The sequence below is a fragment of the Vespa mandarinia genome, chromosome 11, assembly GCF_050613455.1.
Source record: "Vespa mandarinia isolate Hongniang chromosome 11, ASM5061345v1, whole genome shotgun sequence".
NCBI classification, from domain to species: Eukaryota; Metazoa; Arthropoda; class Insecta; order Hymenoptera; family Vespidae; genus Vespa; species Vespa mandarinia.
Window position 1 is genome coordinate 2,845,083 of NC_140820.1, and position 20,179 is coordinate 2,865,261.

The 20,179-nt window shown below is 35.5% G+C and overlaps 1 protein-coding gene across 6 annotated transcripts in view; it reads left to right on the plus strand.

The window, feature by feature from the left end:
* Nucleotides 1–20,179, plus strand: part of LOC118441535 (discoidin domain-containing receptor 2) — a 96,095-nt gene that overhangs the window by 48,238 nt on the left and 27,678 nt on the right. For all 6 annotated transcript variants that reach the window (XM_035866070.2, XM_035866073.2, XM_085660406.1 and 3 more), the window contains 3 exons: nucleotides 1,963–2,159; nucleotides 4,148–4,253; nucleotides 11,508–11,739. In XM_035866070.2, the coding sequence (XP_035721963.1) occupies nucleotides 2,042–2,159; nucleotides 4,148–4,253; nucleotides 11,508–11,739 (456 nt within the window). In that variant the 5' untranslated portion in view covers nucleotides 1,963–2,041. The remainder of the gene's footprint in view (nucleotides 1–1,962; nucleotides 2,160–4,147; nucleotides 4,254–11,507; nucleotides 11,740–20,179) is intronic.

A 20,179-nucleotide genomic window follows, 5' to 3' on the forward strand; every position in this document is an offset into this window, starting at 1 on the left:
GATAAGATCACACTTATCGTAAATTTAAAACGATAATGGGAATTTTTAATAACTCCTATTACCTTTATGAATCCTCCCGAGAATCTTATTTTAAACATTAGATCATTTCTAATTTTTTCTTCTTTTTCTTTTTTTTTTTTTTTTTTTTTTTCATTTTTCGTATGACCGATTCGTACGATCAATCACCCCCTTGTCTGGACGCTGTTTCAAACACACAAAGATAGGAACCACTCTAACGTTCTTCAATCTTACGAAGCCCGTCCTCGTATTTCCGATATCGAGCAACGAAAAGTCGACGGACCGAAGTAAAATGAAGGATAAAAGATAAAGGAGGAAGGAAACAGACGATATGAGAAACAACAAAGACGTTCAAATTTTCGATATTTCTCATCATCAAAACTAAAAGAAGGTTTATAGACACTCTCTGGTTTAGATTTTACACTACCTCGAAGACTATAAGTTCACCTACTCGCACTTATGTATGTTTAATGCGAATAAGCAAGGCCTACGACCGAGCAACTTCTTACTTACCATTTGTTATAACTTATTCATGGCTAGTGCAATTACTAGCGCATAGTTCATCGACGTATAGGATATGAAAATCGCACCTTACTTACTTGCCAACGCCTGTATCAAATATCTCCTCTCTTCTTCTTCTCGTATTTCATTCAATACATATACCTGCTTTTCTCCATACTACGTCTAATGTGTACTACGGGATGACTTTCCTGTATTTGGTATTATAAAAGCCGAAAAAAATAATAAAAATATCATGTAGGAGATAACATCTAATATATGTAACCACGTGGCCATTATTCTTTCTTATAGTCCAGGAAGTTGAAAGTTTTCGCGCTTTAAAAATGTACCTGCTAGCGAGGCTGATCCCATGCAACGCTTCAAAATTATAGCTTTCACTATGATCATTTTTTTCGATCGATGAAAAGAAACATTTTATTCTTTTCTTCCGCATTGTTCTTGTACTTTGTCGTTTATGAGTTTCGTGAAACGTAGTATTTAACAAATTATCAATTTCATTCTTGGTAAACTTTATTTTGATATATATATGAATCGATAAAATTGATCGTTAAGATATTTACAAATTTTTGTATCAGCCTATAATTTTCAGTAATAAAATATAGTAAAAATAAGAATACTTCTACGATTAAATAGTCTAATTTAATAATTTGTTTCAAAGTACGTGACTTCTAAGATGCTAAATACATTACTGCATTTACAGTTACTACTACTCTTTCATTTATGCACGTAAATTGGTTTTTGTTTACCCAACTTAGCCTTCTGTCATTGACTTTCCTCCTAGTTGCTTACCTGAGTGAATTCGAGTAAACTTCTCTATTGAAAGCGTTCACGAATTTTAATGTACTCTTCACTCTGCCCTCGTGTTTCCGGATAAATAATTAATAGTTGCTTCGTAAAGACTATAGAACAACAGATAACGTATTAATGAACCGAATAAGCTATACCGGCTCTCATGAAATTAAACTCGAGATCAAACGTTGAACATCGTCGTTGAAGTATTTCACGCTTTGTTATACGTTTGGCGTTCTCGTAAAATAAATTTCTCTAAGAAACGATATTAGAACGATGTCTGACAGCTTAAAATATTTCGATAAAAGCATTTTGTTGTTGAAAATATCAATGAAATGAATTCAATTGCTTAAGAATGAAAGATTCATTTTATATAAAAAAAAAAACAAAAAAAATTGTCTATATATATACATATATAAAGAAGAAAATTTTATTTATCCTATAAAACCAAGATAAATCTTGGAAAATATATTTTCCAATACGATAACGTTGAAATAATATTTACGAGCCAGTAGTATTTAAACAAAACATGATGCTTCGTTGATATCCTTTAAAATTTCTCGGGGAAACTCTCAAATGCATGTACATCGTCAGATTTACGACGATACTAACGATGTCACGGCCCTTTTGTTTCAGCTTGACGAGGACTGAAATGACGCAGGAGTCACGGTGAGAAAAGGGCGAGGGTTTCACCCTCGCACGAAAAGGGGGTGCCATGGCGAAGAACTTTAGTTTCGTCGTTGGTGCAAGCCCATCGACTACTCCTCTCCTTATTCGTCTCCTCCTAGTCGGCTTCATCTCGTTCGTTCCAGCAACTCTTGCCGTGGATCTTTGTAAGTATTATATTTACTTTAAAAAAAGAAGTTAACGTTAAAATGATCTCGTATTTTTTTTTCCTTTTTTCTTTTTTTTTTTTTTTTACATATTCAATACTCGCGTAGATTTATCTACGTACTATTCTCCGTAATATTTTTTACGATAAAATGTTAATGTCGGTTTACTTAATCGCTCTCACAATGTTTGTCGTCACATGGTCCAATCGTTTCACAGAAATCATGTTCCATGGTCTGAGAGAAAAAAGCTAGCCATTATTCGTTCGAACGTTGATTAAATATTGATTTTACCCTTCACCTGTGACGCGAATTCTCGCAAATATTTATGCCGGTCGTTATAAAATAATTCGCCTCAACGAAGATCCTCGTTTATTAAATAATATTCGCTCCGATAAGTGACGCAAAGCGTTAATATCTCCATCTCTATCTCTCTTTCTCTCTCTCTCTTTCCTCTCTCTCACACACATTGTCTCTCTATCTCTATCGCTCTTTTTCTCTGTCTATCGTTCACCTCTCTTCTCGTTGAGAACGGAAAAGAGAATCTATTAACTGACGCATGCAAATCGTCGAAGCCATATTAAGGCCAGCTTGACGATGGGAAAGAGGGTGGTAGAGAATAAAACGAGCGTAAAGTATCGGACGAAGAATTATAGAGGACAAATAAGAAAAAGGAAAGTAGAAGAAAAAGAAAGGAAAAAAGTGAATGGACGACGAAGTCAGTCGGTGACATGAAAAAGAAAGAAAAGGAGAGCGATCAAGATGGAGTCAAAAGAACTTGTGTACTATCGAAAGATTAAACCAATGGTAGAAAGAGAAAAAAAAGAAAAGAGAAAGAGAGAGAGAGAGAGAGAAAAAGAGAGAGAAAGATATCTTCCATTTTCTCTTCTTCGTTTCGCTAAGTTTTCGAGCATCTTCTTCTTTTTCTTCACCCTCTCGATTCAACAACTTTGTTGAAAGTTGGCAGATTAAGACATTTCATCATTAAAACCATTCGTATCGATAAATAATTCTGGTTATAGCAATTATTATATAAAGTTATTAAAAAGAATATAAAAAAAATATGATGATACATTGAATGACAATTGTAATATTATTAATACTTTTCATCGAACACTTATATCCATCATATGATGAGATCAAGTAGAATTTTTAAATTTTGTCATTGCCTGTATCGTGAATGATCTATGAAAATATTTTTATTGCATTTTAGAAAAATATTATAGTAGAAAAAAGGAAGATATCAGAAAGAAAAGATTTTATTACGAGTTACTTTATTTCAACCAGTTCAACAATTAGATCAAAATGCACAGATAAGTTAGACACGCTAAGGTAACCCTTTATTCCCAACATTTAGTCCTCCTTCCATTCTACTAAATACCCAACGACCTACTCGTTTCGGACAGTCCTACATGAAAAGCTGGTTTCAACTATCACACGGATTCATCTCAGTTAGCCGGCTTATTTAGCCCTTTTTAATTCGCCTGCGACGTTGTACGGTAAATATAAATACGCATACTTTAGATTGAGTTCAGGGATATATTCCTCTCGCTGCTCCTTTTCAAACCAGTATCTCGACGATCTTCGAATCGTTCATACTGGTATAAATTTAACTACAACCCGATCTCGATCAGTGCGATCCTTCGGTTAAATAAATTGTGATAAGTATACATATACGATATAAATGTATTATTGTGTACGTTAGAATCTATATCTCTTGCAGATAATATTATATCTGAGATAAGATATTATTAATTATTTTATCGTACATCGTAACATTTTTATTTACAAATTATTGAAATAATTTTATTTAAAAACAATAGATCCGTTAATACGAATAACTCGCATCGTATTTGAATTTTATTGTCATCGAAATTCGTTGTTATGCATTTAACGTGCATTATTATATATGTATATGTAAAAATATACAAAATGTATTTATTTGTAAAATGTTCGAGATGATAATTCTTTTTGATCTTTTTATGTTTTAGCACAATGCATCGCACCACTGGGCATGGAATCCGGAGCAATACCGGATAAGGACATCACAGTCAGTTCCACCTACGATGCCGGAAATGTTGGCCCGCATCTGGCACGGTGAGCTTTCATATCTTTTTTTGCAGAGTTGAAAAATTTTTCAAACAGATATAACCCAGACACGTGTCGAATCAATTTGATCAAGATGGATGTTTCGTACTATGTACGTAGTGATTTTTAAACTGAACGTTTACATGACGTTATTTTTCTTTCTTTTATTCAAATAGATTTGAAGTAAATGATTGAACGTTATTGTTATTTGTGTACGTTTAAAACTATTATTTTATCGAAATATATATATATATATATATATATATATATATATATATATATATATATATGTATATATATTCTTTTTCTTCTTTCTTTTTTTTTCTTCTTTTTTTTTTCCTTAAAATGTCACCCGCTCGAAGGATTAACGAAACGAATCAACGAGAAAAGAGGAAAAGAAAATTTCGTGCGTTCATTTCTTTTTCAGCTGACAACTCGATTCGATCGTGACTACAGACGGCTTATGCGTCAAACCGAATTTTTGTCGCACTTATCGGCTCTCACTCTTTCGATACATAATCCAACAGAGCTAATGGATTTAGTTGGCAGACGAGAGGATGTTGAAAGAATCGGAATTACAAAGAATCGTTAATGCGTCTGCGCCAATGCACACGTCGCTCGCCATCCCGTTACGGATGCTGCATGGACCAGAAATCGTTAGCACAGGGCATCCACTATTCTCCTTAATCGAAGCATGCCGAGCAAAAGGTTCATCGTGATTATATGTCTTCCTCGCGTTAATGCTTTTCGAAGAAGAAAGCTTTGTGTAGAACTAGGTAAACGTTAAGAATTTGACGCTTACCTCGAAGTTTTTATTATTCATATACATAGGTCGTATATTTCAAATACGTAGAAATCGAATATTCACGATGAAAATAATTTCTCATATTATTTTATTTACTATCAATATATACTTTTTAAATACAACAACAATTACGATTACGTTTCTTCTGCGAAACTCAATTTCTAGTTTTTAAAATAATACGTGAAAAGTGACTTATCAACTTAACATTTATTCGAAATGCTTCTGACTTCCGGAATGGGGGAATTGCGCAGGGTTAATTGCAACGCTTCCATGCTCGCATGAATACTAAAAAGCATGCAGAACGATTTTGCGTACGGTTGTGTCTTTAATACGTAAAATCCGGTGTGGCAGGTTCTATACAACGTGTTTCGTTATATTGCTGATTTTTCGGACTGCGATATGCGAAAAAAATTCCGTGTGAATCTCACATAAGAATGTTACGAAAAAATATCGTTCATTTATCTGACCAAAATGTTAACTTTCAATGTTTAAATTTCACCCATAAACGAGAACATAATATTAGTAGAAGAAAATAATAGGCATAATTGAAAGAACATAATTTGTATAATTTAATTAATTAAATGAATACAATACGATAGAAAAGATGTGTATTATCGAAACACCCGGTAGACCGACGGCGTTACGTGACGAACAAAAAAGTATGGTGGCGATTGACGTATAATTATTTCCTATAAAAGGCCGAGACCCGTTTTTCTTTCTCCTTGGTTTGAGCCTTCAGCGACGGTAGTTCGTCGCTTTTCAGTCGCGATATTTCGCTTGGTGGCTAGCCGCAAAAATGGCGGTCCGCTTAAATTACAAGCGAGAAAGTTCACGCCTATTCGAGCCGCAAATTATCTGATACTTTCAAGAGGCGGTTACGCAGTCAACGCAAATAATCGATCATTGATCGTTATCCATGCGAGTGCAAGGAAGTTGTAAAAAGTCCTTTCACTATCGTACAGGAGTCAATGAAATAACCAGGGATACCATATTTGCCATTCGTTACTTCTAAAATTTCGTTGTAATCATTCTGATGGAAGAAAAAAAATCTCCAAAAACTAACGGATGAAACCATTTTTGGGAATGAAAAAAAATGAAGGCTTCAGTTGTGTGCAATATTGTCACGAATAAGAGATTCGACCGTACACAGTATTCTCATTCCAACCACCCTGTATCATCCCCCTCTTTTTTTCTCTCTTTTTTTCTCTCTCTCTCTCTCTCTCTCTCTCTATCTCCCCCTTTCTCTTTCTCTTTTTCGCACACACACACACACATACACACACATACACATACATACAAGCCTGTTTAGATATTAACGCGCTGTGTCCGCTGTTCGTCGACAGTGGTACCGCAGTGCCGGTTTATACGAATATACTGTGCCCCGTGGGAAGCATCCGGTCTACTGCAGCACGCACGCTGTGCGAAGGAACAAACGAACGGGCAACAACGAGCAGTCGAAGCGAGCATTGCGTTAGTCTGTTGGCCCCCGCGGGCTCTCCGATATTAATACATTCCATTACAGTAGACAATGACCGGCTGAATGGACCTCCAACTCCTGATGAGCTTTGAGTCCTCCCCACTTCGATGGACATCCTCCATGAACGTATATACTCTATCTATTCTCGACGAATTTCTCCTCACACGTCACCATTTAATTTAATACTCAATGACCTCAGACCAAAAAAGATCACACACCTGTACTTCTTAAAGGATAAAACGTGTCTCACTTTGATCGTTTGTGGTTGTTTTCTCGTCTTGACCAATATCTTCTCAGTGATGGTTTATAGTTATCGAATAAATGATTAAAATTGTCTACTAGAGAGTAATAATTATAGCTTGTTTATTACTTCACCTCATAAAACATGATTATATCTTAAAATCTTCAATGAATATAAAAAGTCTCATTATTATGTTAATATTTTAACGATGAAAAATATGAAAATATTTTCTAATGAAGGATAAGTAATAGACGTGACATTTGACAAATTTCATTTAATAACGTAGCAACGATAATTAAACCGTTGATAATCTAAAGAGACAAATGAACTCAATATAGACTTAACTAGTTGAAATATAAACAGTTTCGTGTAGTTTTTATAAAATGAGATAACTTTTATATGAATAGAATTTCCAAGGAAAAAGAGTTAATAGAACTATCAACGAAACGTTAAGGAAAACAACGAGACTCAATTGAACTCGGGTTATTATTAGATATATCAGAGGAGCCAGTCCGTTTTATTTTTCTGCACGGATTTAATTATACCAAAACTCTCGATCTTCTTTTCCATAACAGTCGAAGTTGGCTAAGAAGAAGAAGAAGAAGAAGAAGAAGAAGACAGGGAAGTATAATCATACCGTTACACGTAATTTCACGACGAACGAAGTATTCTCTTTCTTACTCTCTCGGAATCTCCAAGGCAAGTTTTCGCCGGATCGTCATAACTTTCGTCACGCGTTTTTGATTTCACCATTTTACTCCACCAAGAAGTTGTCCCCCAGCTGCGCTTTCTCGCGTCTCTTTGCTCACCCTTCTCTCTCTCTCTCTCTCTCTCTCTCTCTTTCACTTTCTCTCTCTCTCTCTTTTTCTCTCTCTTTCTCTCTTTCTCTCTCTATTTCTTTCTTTTACTCTCACCCTTCTCTTTCTCCAAGCTTTTCTTACTCAACAGTATTTCTAGAATGGCTGCAATTAAGATGCCGGTAAGAGTGTCGCGCTAAGATACCGAAAGAAATAGTAGACCTTGCGAAAAATCAACGTAAGGGAATAGAAAGAGTAAGGAGAACTCCTTTCTTCCAGAACGAAAACTTTTGGAAAGTCTTGAATATATGAGAGGATATGGTAAAGTGCGTAATTGTCATTGAACCAATAAATTTTATTGCACTATTACGAGGTAATTATTTCGTATAGATAACAAATTGTTAACTTGATCTGGCATAATAATCCTAACGTTATCATTTCCTCTTTTTATTTCTCTCTTTCTCTCATTGATAATGAACTATCAACGTCGTTCGCATAAACGAGCGCAAATTTCTTACTCGCTTCTTATTTCAACACCTGACCAGATATCGTTTATCGTTTTCTACAAATATACATAACGTTAAACGATAGCAATTTATGGATAACGACTTTATTTCAGTAGAAACCCATGAATACTTGCGGATACCAGTTCCAACTCGATTTAGCAAGCAATTCCGTAAAGAACTTGTATGAGTCCGGTGGAATTGAGAGCAATTATGCACTTAGCAATCGTTTCAAATGATACCAATGTGATTCTCATTTTCGATTTTGCATTTTTGAAGAGGGAAGTAGGAGTGGCGACTGTCGTTTCAGTAAAAGTTCAATCGTAACGTGCAATCAGGAGTCTCTTTTCAGCTTTTTAAGAAGAGACAAAAAATAAAAACGATGAGAGCGAAAGGTTCTTTAAAAAAGGTTGTATAGTCTCACTTTCAGCAACATAACGCGATAACGTTTATTGCTAAAGAAAAAAGATTGAAGGCTCGTTCGTTTAAATTTTTTTTTTTTTTTTTTTTTTTTTTTTTTTTTAGAAGATGACTAAGCAAGATTCGTGAATAGCACATCGATAGCTTTGTTTACATCTTAATAATTACAAAAAATATGATAAATTTTCTATGCACATTTTTTATTAACTGTTAAACGTAAAATAACTTTAGATATGTTAGAACATTTAATGGATCATTTAACAGTCATTTAAATACTTTTGCTCCCTGTGGATTATCTTTATCGGATGGAAAAAATGTGATTGATTGCGATAAATCGAAGAAAAATGAGAAAATTGTTTAAACGTTACAGAGTATTAAATGACGCCTATGACTAGTCGTATACATCTTCTCCTACAGATAATCAAGTTCACCAGGAATTAATAATCGAGCTATACATTCAACTGAGGCGAGAACGATAACGACTTCTTCTTCGTATCCTTTTCTTTCTTTCTCTCTTTCTTTCTGTTATCCTCTGGACCGGTCGTCGTTATAACTGGCGGGATCTCCTTTCACGAGATTTACAACCTGCGCGACCTGGAAGCATCTCTTTATCGATAACAAGTAGCTTCGACAGACTGGTTTTGCGTTCCCCAGACAACCAACGAGAAAAAAAAATCTCTTTTTTCTCTGCTTTTTTTTTTCCTTTTTTTTCTCTCTTTTTTTTTTTTTTTTTTTTTTTTTTTAATAAAAAAAGCACGATCTGTATTTCCTGTTATCATCGAAATTATCATAATAGTGGTAAAATTAAAAAATCAAAATTGTCATAAGTTGGTATTAGTATTTCTTCTATAAGTACTATCCATATAACATACAATTTATTTATTGATGAACATGACTTAGGATTATCAAAACTGAAGCGCTGAATAACAGACAGGCTGCTAGCTAACTGAGACAAGTGCGTTTCTATTTATAACGAGTTTTCTCAGATCCGTGAGAAGAAGACGCAAACGAAAAGGAAGAAGAAGAACAATAAGAAGAAGGGAAGATATCGAGGTGTGTGGTCCCTTTAGAGCCCAAAAGGACGATCAGAGGTATCGCTTTTTACGCGGGACAGTCTTCTCCGTGCCATTCGAAAATTCATTCCCCCGTGTCGGATGAACAAACCGACGTGTAGGTCGAACGAACGAACGAACGAACGAACGAACGAACGAACGAACGAACGAACGAACGAACGAACGAACGAAAGGACGGACAGACGGACGAATGGCATTAAATTGAGCGAAACACAGACAGAGAAAGAGAGAGAGAGAGAGAGAGAGAGAGAGAGAGAGAGAAAGAGAGAGAGAAATATTCTCTCGAGCTAATTTTCTATCCTCAGATAATTCTGGATTCGGAAAGGGGAAAATGGCAACACATCTGACGTTTCTCGGTTATCTCTCTAACGCGTACCTTGCATTATGCAGGCCAACGAATCGTATAGAAATTGACAGGTAGAAAGACTTCTCTTCGATACCGACAATAAATCCACGAAGTCAATAAAAAATTCGAATTATCGGAACACGACGTTTTAAACGATCAACTCTCGTTTGGCTGGATCATCCATTATCAAACTTACTTCACCGCTAGAACTTCTCATCCAAGTTCTCCACAAACCAACGATTTTACCAATCTCTTTGGAATTAACCGAATTGCAACGTGGACAGAAATAAATAATTGCGATTGAGTCGACAGTATGACATTCGCAAGATATAAGTAGAAATATTAATTATTGCTGTTTAATATAAAAGACGAATCGATTCTTTTGTATTCGTAAAATGGCTGCATGCTTTATTGATTAAATGGATCATTAGAAGAAAATCGGAATTTAACCTAATAATATCGTATATTTTGTAAGGGTCATTTTAATGAACATTGAACAATACTGTCATCGTTTGTAATATGATTATTGGCATTCTACATTTGAGGTATAGATAATTCAAATTAATAAGACATAATCAAAGGAAAAATAATTTCCTTTAAGAAATAAATATATTTATTTGAATTTATTTAAAATTTGAAATGATGTATGAGAAATGATGAACATATAAAAGATATTTTGTACCTTTCAAAATCGTTTAATCAAATTATGAAAGAGAATTTAAATCCAACGTTGGTAATAAAATTTGAAAACAGAAAGATTCTCGTTTCGGTTTCTGATTCCCTGATCACGGACGTGTTTTGATCCTTTGCTTCTTTCCTTGTCCATGATCCTTCCAGCACCAATGATGCTCATTAATGCGGCCCGCTTCCCCTATAGATATATACTTTCGGATATACAGGCAAATTCGCACGATTTTCGTGTACGTGTTGCATCGAATGGGGAATCCCTCGTTCTTAGTCGAGCGTTTAAACGGTCCACGCAATTAGGGAAGGCGCTTCACGCTTCATCTTTTATTCATGCCTCAGCCCTGCCAACCTTCTCTCCTTAGCTTTGCTTTCTCCTATCCTTCCCATTCCAAAAGATTATAACCGTGCTGGCAACGACACACTCCGGTTCCTTTACCTCTCTCTCTCTCTCTCTCCCTCTCTCTCTCTCTCTTACTCACTGTCTCTGTATCTATTTATTTCCCTTTTCCTTTTCCTCTCATTTTCTCTCCTATGAATTCTTATTCGATATAGGTTTAATAAGAGTTTTCTCAATAGTGAAAGGGATAAGTGATCTCGAGTATTTCGATGGACATGAAAAGAGACTCGAAAAAGTTGAGCTTTATTATCTTCCACTTAGAAATCTCGATAACTAGGGTCTACTATCCGAAAATCCTTGGAGAGAATCCGTAAAGCCTAATTATCGTTGTTTCCGTTCGAAACGTCGATCGCTAACAAGCACTTAAATTATATCGTTTCTTACTTCACCTCTATCCCTTCAGTATATGTCCAATAAAATAGACAGAAATCAAAGGATTTACTTTAGCTTTCTAAAAAAAAACAGTTTCATTGATAGTTAACCTGCAATCACTACTGACTAGATCTATTGATTTTAGGTTGAAAACGGAGAGCCTCGGTGGTGCTTGGTGTCCAAAGAATCAGATCACAAAGGAGGCGAAAGAGTGGTTGGAAATTGATCTTCATACTGTCCATCTTATTACTGCCACCGCTACTCAAGGTCGTTTTGGGAATGGACAAGGTGTCGAGTACTCAGAGGCTTATCTTTTGGAGTATTGGCGACCACGATTGGGCAAATGGGTTCGTTATAGGGACATCAAAGGACAAGAGGTAAGTTACACCATTATCACGATATATAAAAATTTTCTTTATCAGTAATTTATAAACGATTCAAGATAATATATCTAAGAACATATAACACACGAATGTATCTATTTGAAGCAAATGACGAATTTGTCAAGCATAAAACAGTTCCAAGAGACTGCACATTTCGTCATACGCTTGAAATAGCTAAAGATATCAATAAAGCACTTTAGAGAGTAACATCTTCGTCGATTGGTAACTGGTAACTTGATAGAGAGCACTCATTAGAACGTCTGATTATATGCTCTCGAGAAAGTAGAGTAGCCTCTTTGAAAAGCAGACGCAATTCGCATGGTGCAATCTCAAAGCATCAGCTTCGTTCTGTAGCTTACTGGCCGATGAAGGAATCGAAGACCGAGTGGAGGGATTAATGTAAACGGCTTATCGCGAAACCGTAAGCTAATTTCGTACCGTTGGAAGCTGCCACTTTGTCGGTAGCCTGAACCCAGACGTACCTTAGAGATCGTCGAATCCGTTCAACGGTTAGCCAAAGCTATCTCGAAGCTTTAGAACAAGCTTTCGGACTGAGTCCCCGATCGAGAGAACGAGCCATTACGTTCGTTGGAACGTTAACCTCTCATCCATCTAAATCGATTTTCCTGAAGCTTATCTTATTTTAAGTTTTCCTGAATTTTCTCACGTCTAATCAATTCCATTGGAAAATACAGCATTTCGTTGGAATCGTTGCAGCTGCTATCGAAAGAATATTCGTCATTGGTAATCGTCAACTCAACCTTTTATCACGAATATTCGAATTTTTCTCTAACAAGGTTATAAAAAATTTTTCAATTAAATCGTATGCAAACATTGAAACTATCCAATCTTTATCAGATATTTTTCATTTCCAGAAACATTGAAAATTCAACTAGATTCAATCGTTTCTTTTATTTACCATACCACCAGACCTGTATCGATATAAATTTCTTCTCCGAGGGCTATAATTCCAACCCCTTCGGTAAATAGTATATTCTGATTCCAGGTTTAGCACGAGGTATTTACTAATCAAGTTTTTAATCATTCACGTAGAACGTAGAATGTTTACGAAGATAGAATTACTCTTACCATTAGGACACTTTAAGACTTCAACTCATTGGTAACTCCCCTTAGGCACCATTTCACGCGTTACGCATCCATTATTAATAAGCAACGATCGTTCTCCCTCTCTCTCTCTCTCTCTCTTTCTCTCTCATCTTCGTCTCTAATACATTTATCTTTCTCTTTCTCCTTCTCTTTCTTTCATGTCTCAAAATACGAAAAGAAGAAAAGACATACAGGTTTGCGAAGATCCGTAAAAGTTTAGCCGCAAGGCAAATTGGCTGGCCAATCAATGCCCGTCCTCTGTCCAGTTAGAATCTCTTATTAATATTGATGAACCAATTGCGTTGGCGCTAATGTGCCAAGGGCTTTATCTCTATCTCTCTACCTCTCTCTATCTGTCTCTCTCTCTCTGTCTCTGTCTCTTGCTCTCTCTCTCTCTTTCTCTCTCTCTCTCTCTCTCTCTCTCTCTCTCTCTCTCTCTATGTTTTCCATCTTTCCAAGGGCGATCCGAACGGACGATTGGATTCATGATTATTCACTGCTTTCTGATTATTGATCGTCTACCGACCTTGAGCTCGCATGCCAATGTTTCACAGACAAATCTTCAGTCTCCTGATGAAAGTAAACATTAAAAGATACCTATTGGCTAAAAGAAAATCATTGTATATTATTCTCTGATAAAGAGAAAACAATAATAGGTGAAGTAAATCAAAATCCATCTATATATGACGTCTTTATTCTTGCCTGTGGTTGATTCAGTGAGAATTTTCTAACACGTGAAATATTTTAATTAAAAAGATCTAATTAAAAGAGGAAAAAAAAAGAAAGGGGAATGGAAATTCTTCCTCTTTCATTTCTTTTCTATTCCTTTTGTCAATCTTTTTCATTTATTTTCTCTTTGTTCTCTCTTGTGGGTGGCGAACTTAAGTCACGAGCAAGCATTTCTCCTTTGATCGTCCGTATCCCAAATTGCACGTCTTCCATCCTTTTCCTTTCTTTTGAAAAACAAAGAATGAAGAGCGAGAAAAAAAATGTAATAGTAATAATTATAAAAGTAATAATAATCATCATGATCATCAACGAAAGAAGGGGTCTCTAGCGAGAGCTTCAAAAGACCGACAGAAGTAATTAAGGCTCGTGAGTCGGTCGCCTTTCAACCCCCCACCCTAAACACGAGTCGCCTTAATAATAAATAGTCGCGTCAAACAGAGCGACCTGGGCTCTCATTAGCCGCTTATATGTACAAGCGCACGCACATATACACGAACAGACACTCGCCGTACGGCTCTTTACGTAGCTCTCCATCGACGAGGACGAGATTAAATGGCTTTTCCCGGAATCTCTCGCGACGTAAATTCACCGTAACTGCAGCCTCACAGTCGTTGCAGTTGCACGATGCAGTTTCTGGTTAATGTCAGGGCAAAGCGTAGAAAACGACGCTTTTCCAAGTTTTCTACCATTTTTTTATTCTCCCTTTTTCTGGTCGATCTCTTCGTTACTTTTTCTTCTTTCTTTTTTCTTTCGCTATTTTCCTTTTTGATATCGAGCTTCCGGTCCGCCGGGGATATTTGCACGTACGCCGCGTTCCTAGACGAAGAGCTTTCATGACGGAACTCCGATAACAAATATTGCGCTGTGAAGCCGAGTGGAAAGATCGTCCTACGCGTTTTACACGCTCGTTGGCTCCTCCTCGTGCAGGCAGGTGGAAGGGGAGAACTCGATGGAAACGTTTGCCGGATGGATGGACCCAGAGTTTACCTCATTCCATGTCTTCTTCAAACGTGTACCATTTAACGCGGAAAATTGTGAGTTATCGGACTAATGGCAGAACGATCAAGGCCAATATACTTCTTTTAACATCATTTTTTTTTTCCTGTTTTTTTATTTTATTTCCATTTTTCATGATTACGCTCCCAAAGAGTAATAAGTAATTTTATTTATTATACGATTGAAATTGTCCATTGGCTTTTTTACGGACAATAAAATGGTCAGAGTATTATTTAAATGATTACTTCCACGAGGAACTTCTTAATCGTAATATCTACATTTAAATAAAACTACATGGTAATGTGTACGATATGAATAAAGTGAGGAATATTTTTTTGCGAGCAGAGATTCATTTGGTAAAAGTAAAGTAAGCGACTCTGAAAGTAGAGTGGAATTTTCAGTTTAGTTGGGAAGGTTTAAAAAATTGTAAGGGACGAAATAAAAAGCTTTCATAAATAGTGTACGGTTTGAAGAGTCCTACGAAACTGAGAAAGAAAATAATATCATTGTATTAATGAAAAAAAAAAAAAAAAAAAAAAAAAACAGAAAAAAAAGAAAAAAGAAAAGGGAAAGAAAAAAATGAAAATTTTGGCAAACTCCCAGTATCTTTGTTAACGTCCTTTGAAAGCCGAAACAAGGAGCTTTAGAATGACGTTTTTAAAAAAGAAGAATTTCGAAATTGTTCTACTTTCTGTTTCACTGCAGAGCGCGATACTTTTTAACGAGCGCTATTTTACTGAGATCCCGAATTATTCCGTGTCTTCTCTTATTTCTTTCTCTTTTTCCTCGCATTAATTTAGAATACTTGGCATGCGCACGCGCATTCATTAAGACATTATTACCAGATAAGAATTAAAATGATGATAATAATAATAATAATAATAATAATAATTATTATTATTATTATTATTATTATTATTATTATTATTATTATTATTATTATTATTATTATAAAATAAAGCTTAAGATAATTTTCAATAGTTTAGGGGAAATTTCTGCCTATAGAATAAACATTTTCGTGTTAAATGTAATTAGCGAGAGAAATGTCATGAAAATGCATGAGTAGTTGTAATAATTGTTAGCTCTGAATTGACATTCGTATATCCATGTGTGCGTTAATGCGTGACGAGCACGTTCGTAGGTTGTACCTAATTTTCGACGAACGCGAGAGATAATCTTTCTTATGGTACGATACTTTCGAAATGGTTGTTAAACACGCGGTACGATCGGTCATGTTGATCTTTGTTGTCAGATAGAATCGTCCCACGCTTATGTCGCATCTTAAAACGAGCTCTACTCACGCTCAACGTTGAAGGAATTCTATATACGTATGTATAATACTTGTATCTATGTAGAAATATCGACTAACTTGTTATACGATAAATCGTTAAGCGATTGAATCCAATTACGTCGTTAACAATGATAACAAGGCGATTAATCCGAACACCTATAACGAGAATTGGCAAATCCGGTTTTTTTACGTACTTAGATACAAATTTTGATTCGTTCGAATATATTTCATAATCATTTTCTTTTTTCTTTTACAATCATTTTCAAACTCAATTTTTTGATTTAAAAAAAAATCAATTATTTTAAAGGTTTTAGAAAAATAAAAAATCTCTCTTTTTTTTCGTTTTAATACATTCCAATTTGTTGCGATATCGTACTGCAACTTCCTTCCAATTTTTTTTTTTTCTACATTCAACTAAGCCTTATTTGATTCTCATCTCATATTTTCTCCCCCACGTTTGAGATACGTGTGTGGTGATTTACGTAGAAGCAAGGCAAGGAGATATAGATGACGATGACGGTCCGATGCTGGTGGCTTGCGTGTTACCGTTTCTCACAAGCGTACGTCTCTCATCGTGCGCGAGTAAATGCGTGAGCGTAAACACTACGTAAATACATAGACATGGAAACATATATGCACGCATGCACGCACGTACGCACGCACGCACGCACCTTCGTCCCTCCCATTTTGCCACCCTTCGTAATTATCGGATTTCCACCATGGCATTCTCTACGGCTACGAGGAAGATATGGAGAATAATGTGCGTGCGTCTCTGCGTATGTTGCTTATATGTGTGTGTGTGTGCGTGTGTGCATTGAAAGAGGGAAAGCAGTTTCTTCGCGTGACGGGATAATGGCGATCGAACCTACTTGCTTGTACCGTCAGTTTTTCTTTTTCCCTTTTTTCTTTTTTTTTTTTCTTTTTTTTTTTTATAATTTTCTTTTTACTCCTTCTAGAAATCCCCTTGACAGCTATACCATTACATACTTTTTCTTTCGTTTATTCGTACTTTTTATTTCGTTTATTTTATTTCATGTTCAAAGATTCTCATTGAAAAAGAAAAAAAAAAGAAAAGAAAAGAAGAAAAGCATTTCGAAAATTTGCACTCTAATCCTTTTGATATTTTCACCGAGAAAATCTTAAACACGCGCTATTCGATGAAAAGTCGTATTGTGGTAGATTTGATGGCAACCAAGAGAACTACTCGAAACGAGTATTGTAGGATTTTAGAAATGCTAGTCGTTGAGAAATTTTGTGAGCTAGGTATTCGTAGTGCATTACTCGTTCATGTCTATGCGAAGTTGAGTGGTTGTAACTTAAGCTCGTGACCTTTTTCTACCTATCGAAGAAGCGCATAAAGCGAATTTATTACATCGTCCGTATACACACAAATAGTCATGTATTTTCATCTATTTTTTTTTTTCCAATACATTGATAAAGTTGAATAAATTTCCGTTCGTTGTGAAATTTTGTGATACCATTAATTCATCGGAACTTTTTTTTTATATGACACTTGTTACTATATACCATTTTTACAAATCTAAAAAGATAGTTTATTATCCTGTAACAGAAACGTTTGTAGTATCTTAGGTTTTTCTCAATTCTTTTCAAGTTTCTTCGTTAAGTATTCGGACAAGTGTGAGAAGAATCGTCTTTTATTCTTTGTTTTTCTTTTTTTTTTTTTTTTTTTTTCTACTTTCATTCATGCGCATAGGTCTCCTTCAGACGACAACTTCTATCGAAATATGAACTTAAACTTCTTCTTTCTCTTTCTCTTTCTCCTTCTTGAGAACGTGTTCGCAATATAATTTTACGAGCCCCGTCGGGCATAGCGAGTGCATAAAAGTCGACAGATGTCTTATCTCACGCTCGCGACTCGAGAAAAGAGGTAGAAAGGAAGAAGGAAAGAAAGAACGAAAGAAAGAAGGAAAGAAAGAAAGAATGAATGAAAGAAAGAAAGAAAGAAAGAGAAGAAGAGGAAGCTTGTAAAATGACTTCTTTTCGCGTCCTTGTACATCGTTTTTACTTTTCACACCTCTCCGAAGAAACGTATTCCTCTTGCCCTTTTACAGTTTCAGTTTCATCCTTAACTCGTCCCTTTTTACCCCATTCAGGGGATAGCTCGAAACCTTACGCTTCGTACGTGCTCACAATATACATTCATAATGCTCTAGTGACTTGCCAATTGTATAGAAAGTACGTCCATTTTTTGTTTTCTATTTTAAAAAAGCATTGTACTAAAATTAATAACATTTAATGAAAACTTATAATTCATATATTTTTAATTCATTTGAAATTTATCCTTTTACAATAATACTATCCTATGTATACAATTAATTCGATGAATTTAAATTAGAATTAATTAGAGCGAATTACATTATGAATTCATTACGTTCATTAATTTATTATTATTATTATCGAACTTTGAGAATAGCTACCATAAATAAAAGAATTTCGACGAGATTACATTAATTGCGAAAATATAAGCGAATTATTGTCGTTTCTAACGAAACAACAATGGTTCTAAACACGAAAGGAGGAACCTTATGGCCAACGACTTTGACGACGACTTCGTAGCTGCGAAAGGTCGATAACGTCGACGATCGCCTCCGTTCCTAACGTTTGACCCCCAAGTACGAGCACGCACTACTCGTATCGACTTTCCCCCCTTACACCGCACGCACGTCTTGTTTTTCCTCTTGCAGAAGTGAAATCGATGTAGCTGGCAAATTGCGTTGGTAGGGCGTATGCACTCACTAATAACTATTCCGTATCTACTAGGTTTTGCCTTCGGTATATCCAACTTCGTAAGTAAAAGCCACACACACACACATACACACACACACACACACACACATACACACACACACACACACACACACGCGTTGAAGAATACACAAGGTTTCTTTAATTTGCCCCTTTAAAAAAAAAAATCGTATACATTTTTTTCTTGAAAAAAGGAAGAAAAAAAATTGACACATCGAAATCAAAAGTTTCTCATTGACATTCGTGAAAATGTGTGTTCGTTAACAAATACAAAAGAGAAATTCAACATATAGGTTGCATGATTTTTTTTTTTTTTTTTTTTTTTTTTAATATGCATCAGCAGTTTCGACGAATCCAGTTAGTAATGCAAGAACGAACGTGATAGGAATCTCAATGCAACACGAATTTAAAATATTTGCAATGGATACGAGCGTGTGACCAATGAGAATCAATCGGTATGTATTCCTCTATCAAAATATCGCGTTTCATCGATCAGATTTAAAAGAATCGTAAATCGTTCGAATGGGAAGAATTTTTGGGACAAACTGGTACAACGTTCTATGACTACGTAATGAAGAAATAACGTGCATATTCATCGTGCACGTTGCACCGCATTATTGCTCCTTGACAACGTATGATACCGACAGCAGAAACGAGGGGAAGAAAGATATTGCGATCTCGCACGCTAAGTACTGCAGGCGTGGCTCCAGGTTGCACCGACTAGCGCATATGCGATTTCCGTACAACGAACTTAAACCAGACTTTTTAGGAAAGTTATCCCTGGTATAGTGAAAAATGGTAAAAATGAAAATTTTATAATAATATAGTGCCTTTGTTGTCTTCATAGATTATAAAATTTGATACTTAATATATTAGATAGATTATAATGATACAACAATTTGTAAACTATGAATAAAATCAGTAAAAACAAAGATATTTAAACAAAAAAAAAAAAAAAAAAAAAAAGACCTCTATTAAACATATTTCAACTGTAAAAGTCAATTTATTGAATAATTTTCCGTTAAAAATTTCGAACGTCAAACTGAATTCTGATCTATTGGAAGATAGGAAATAAAATATCAAAGGGATAAATTTTGCATAAAAACTGTATTCATTTATCATCTAAAATATTATTGTGGAAACTAGTACTATATATTCAAGAATTGCAAAGAGAGCTAAAGGATCACTTCATATACATATATGTATCGAGCAGTGAACCGATATTGGCTATACCAAAACTGAAGTCGATGGTGCATGCTCGTACCTTCAAAGACGAAAATAACAAAAAAGGAAGAAGGTCGTAGTAGTAGCAAGGAGGGTGATAAAGGTGTCCGAAGGCGAGAAACGTGTGCCGGGCAACGAAACGTGCACAGAATGTGTCGTGTCTGCCACAAAATACTTTGTCACGCGACCGTGTTATACGCTGTGTTCTCTACGCAAGAAACTATCAAGCTTACACGAACACACATTGAACACGTACACCAAGTAAATGCTTTTACTATATACATATTCTGTAGCTTGCTATCTGCTCACCATGGGCAACGC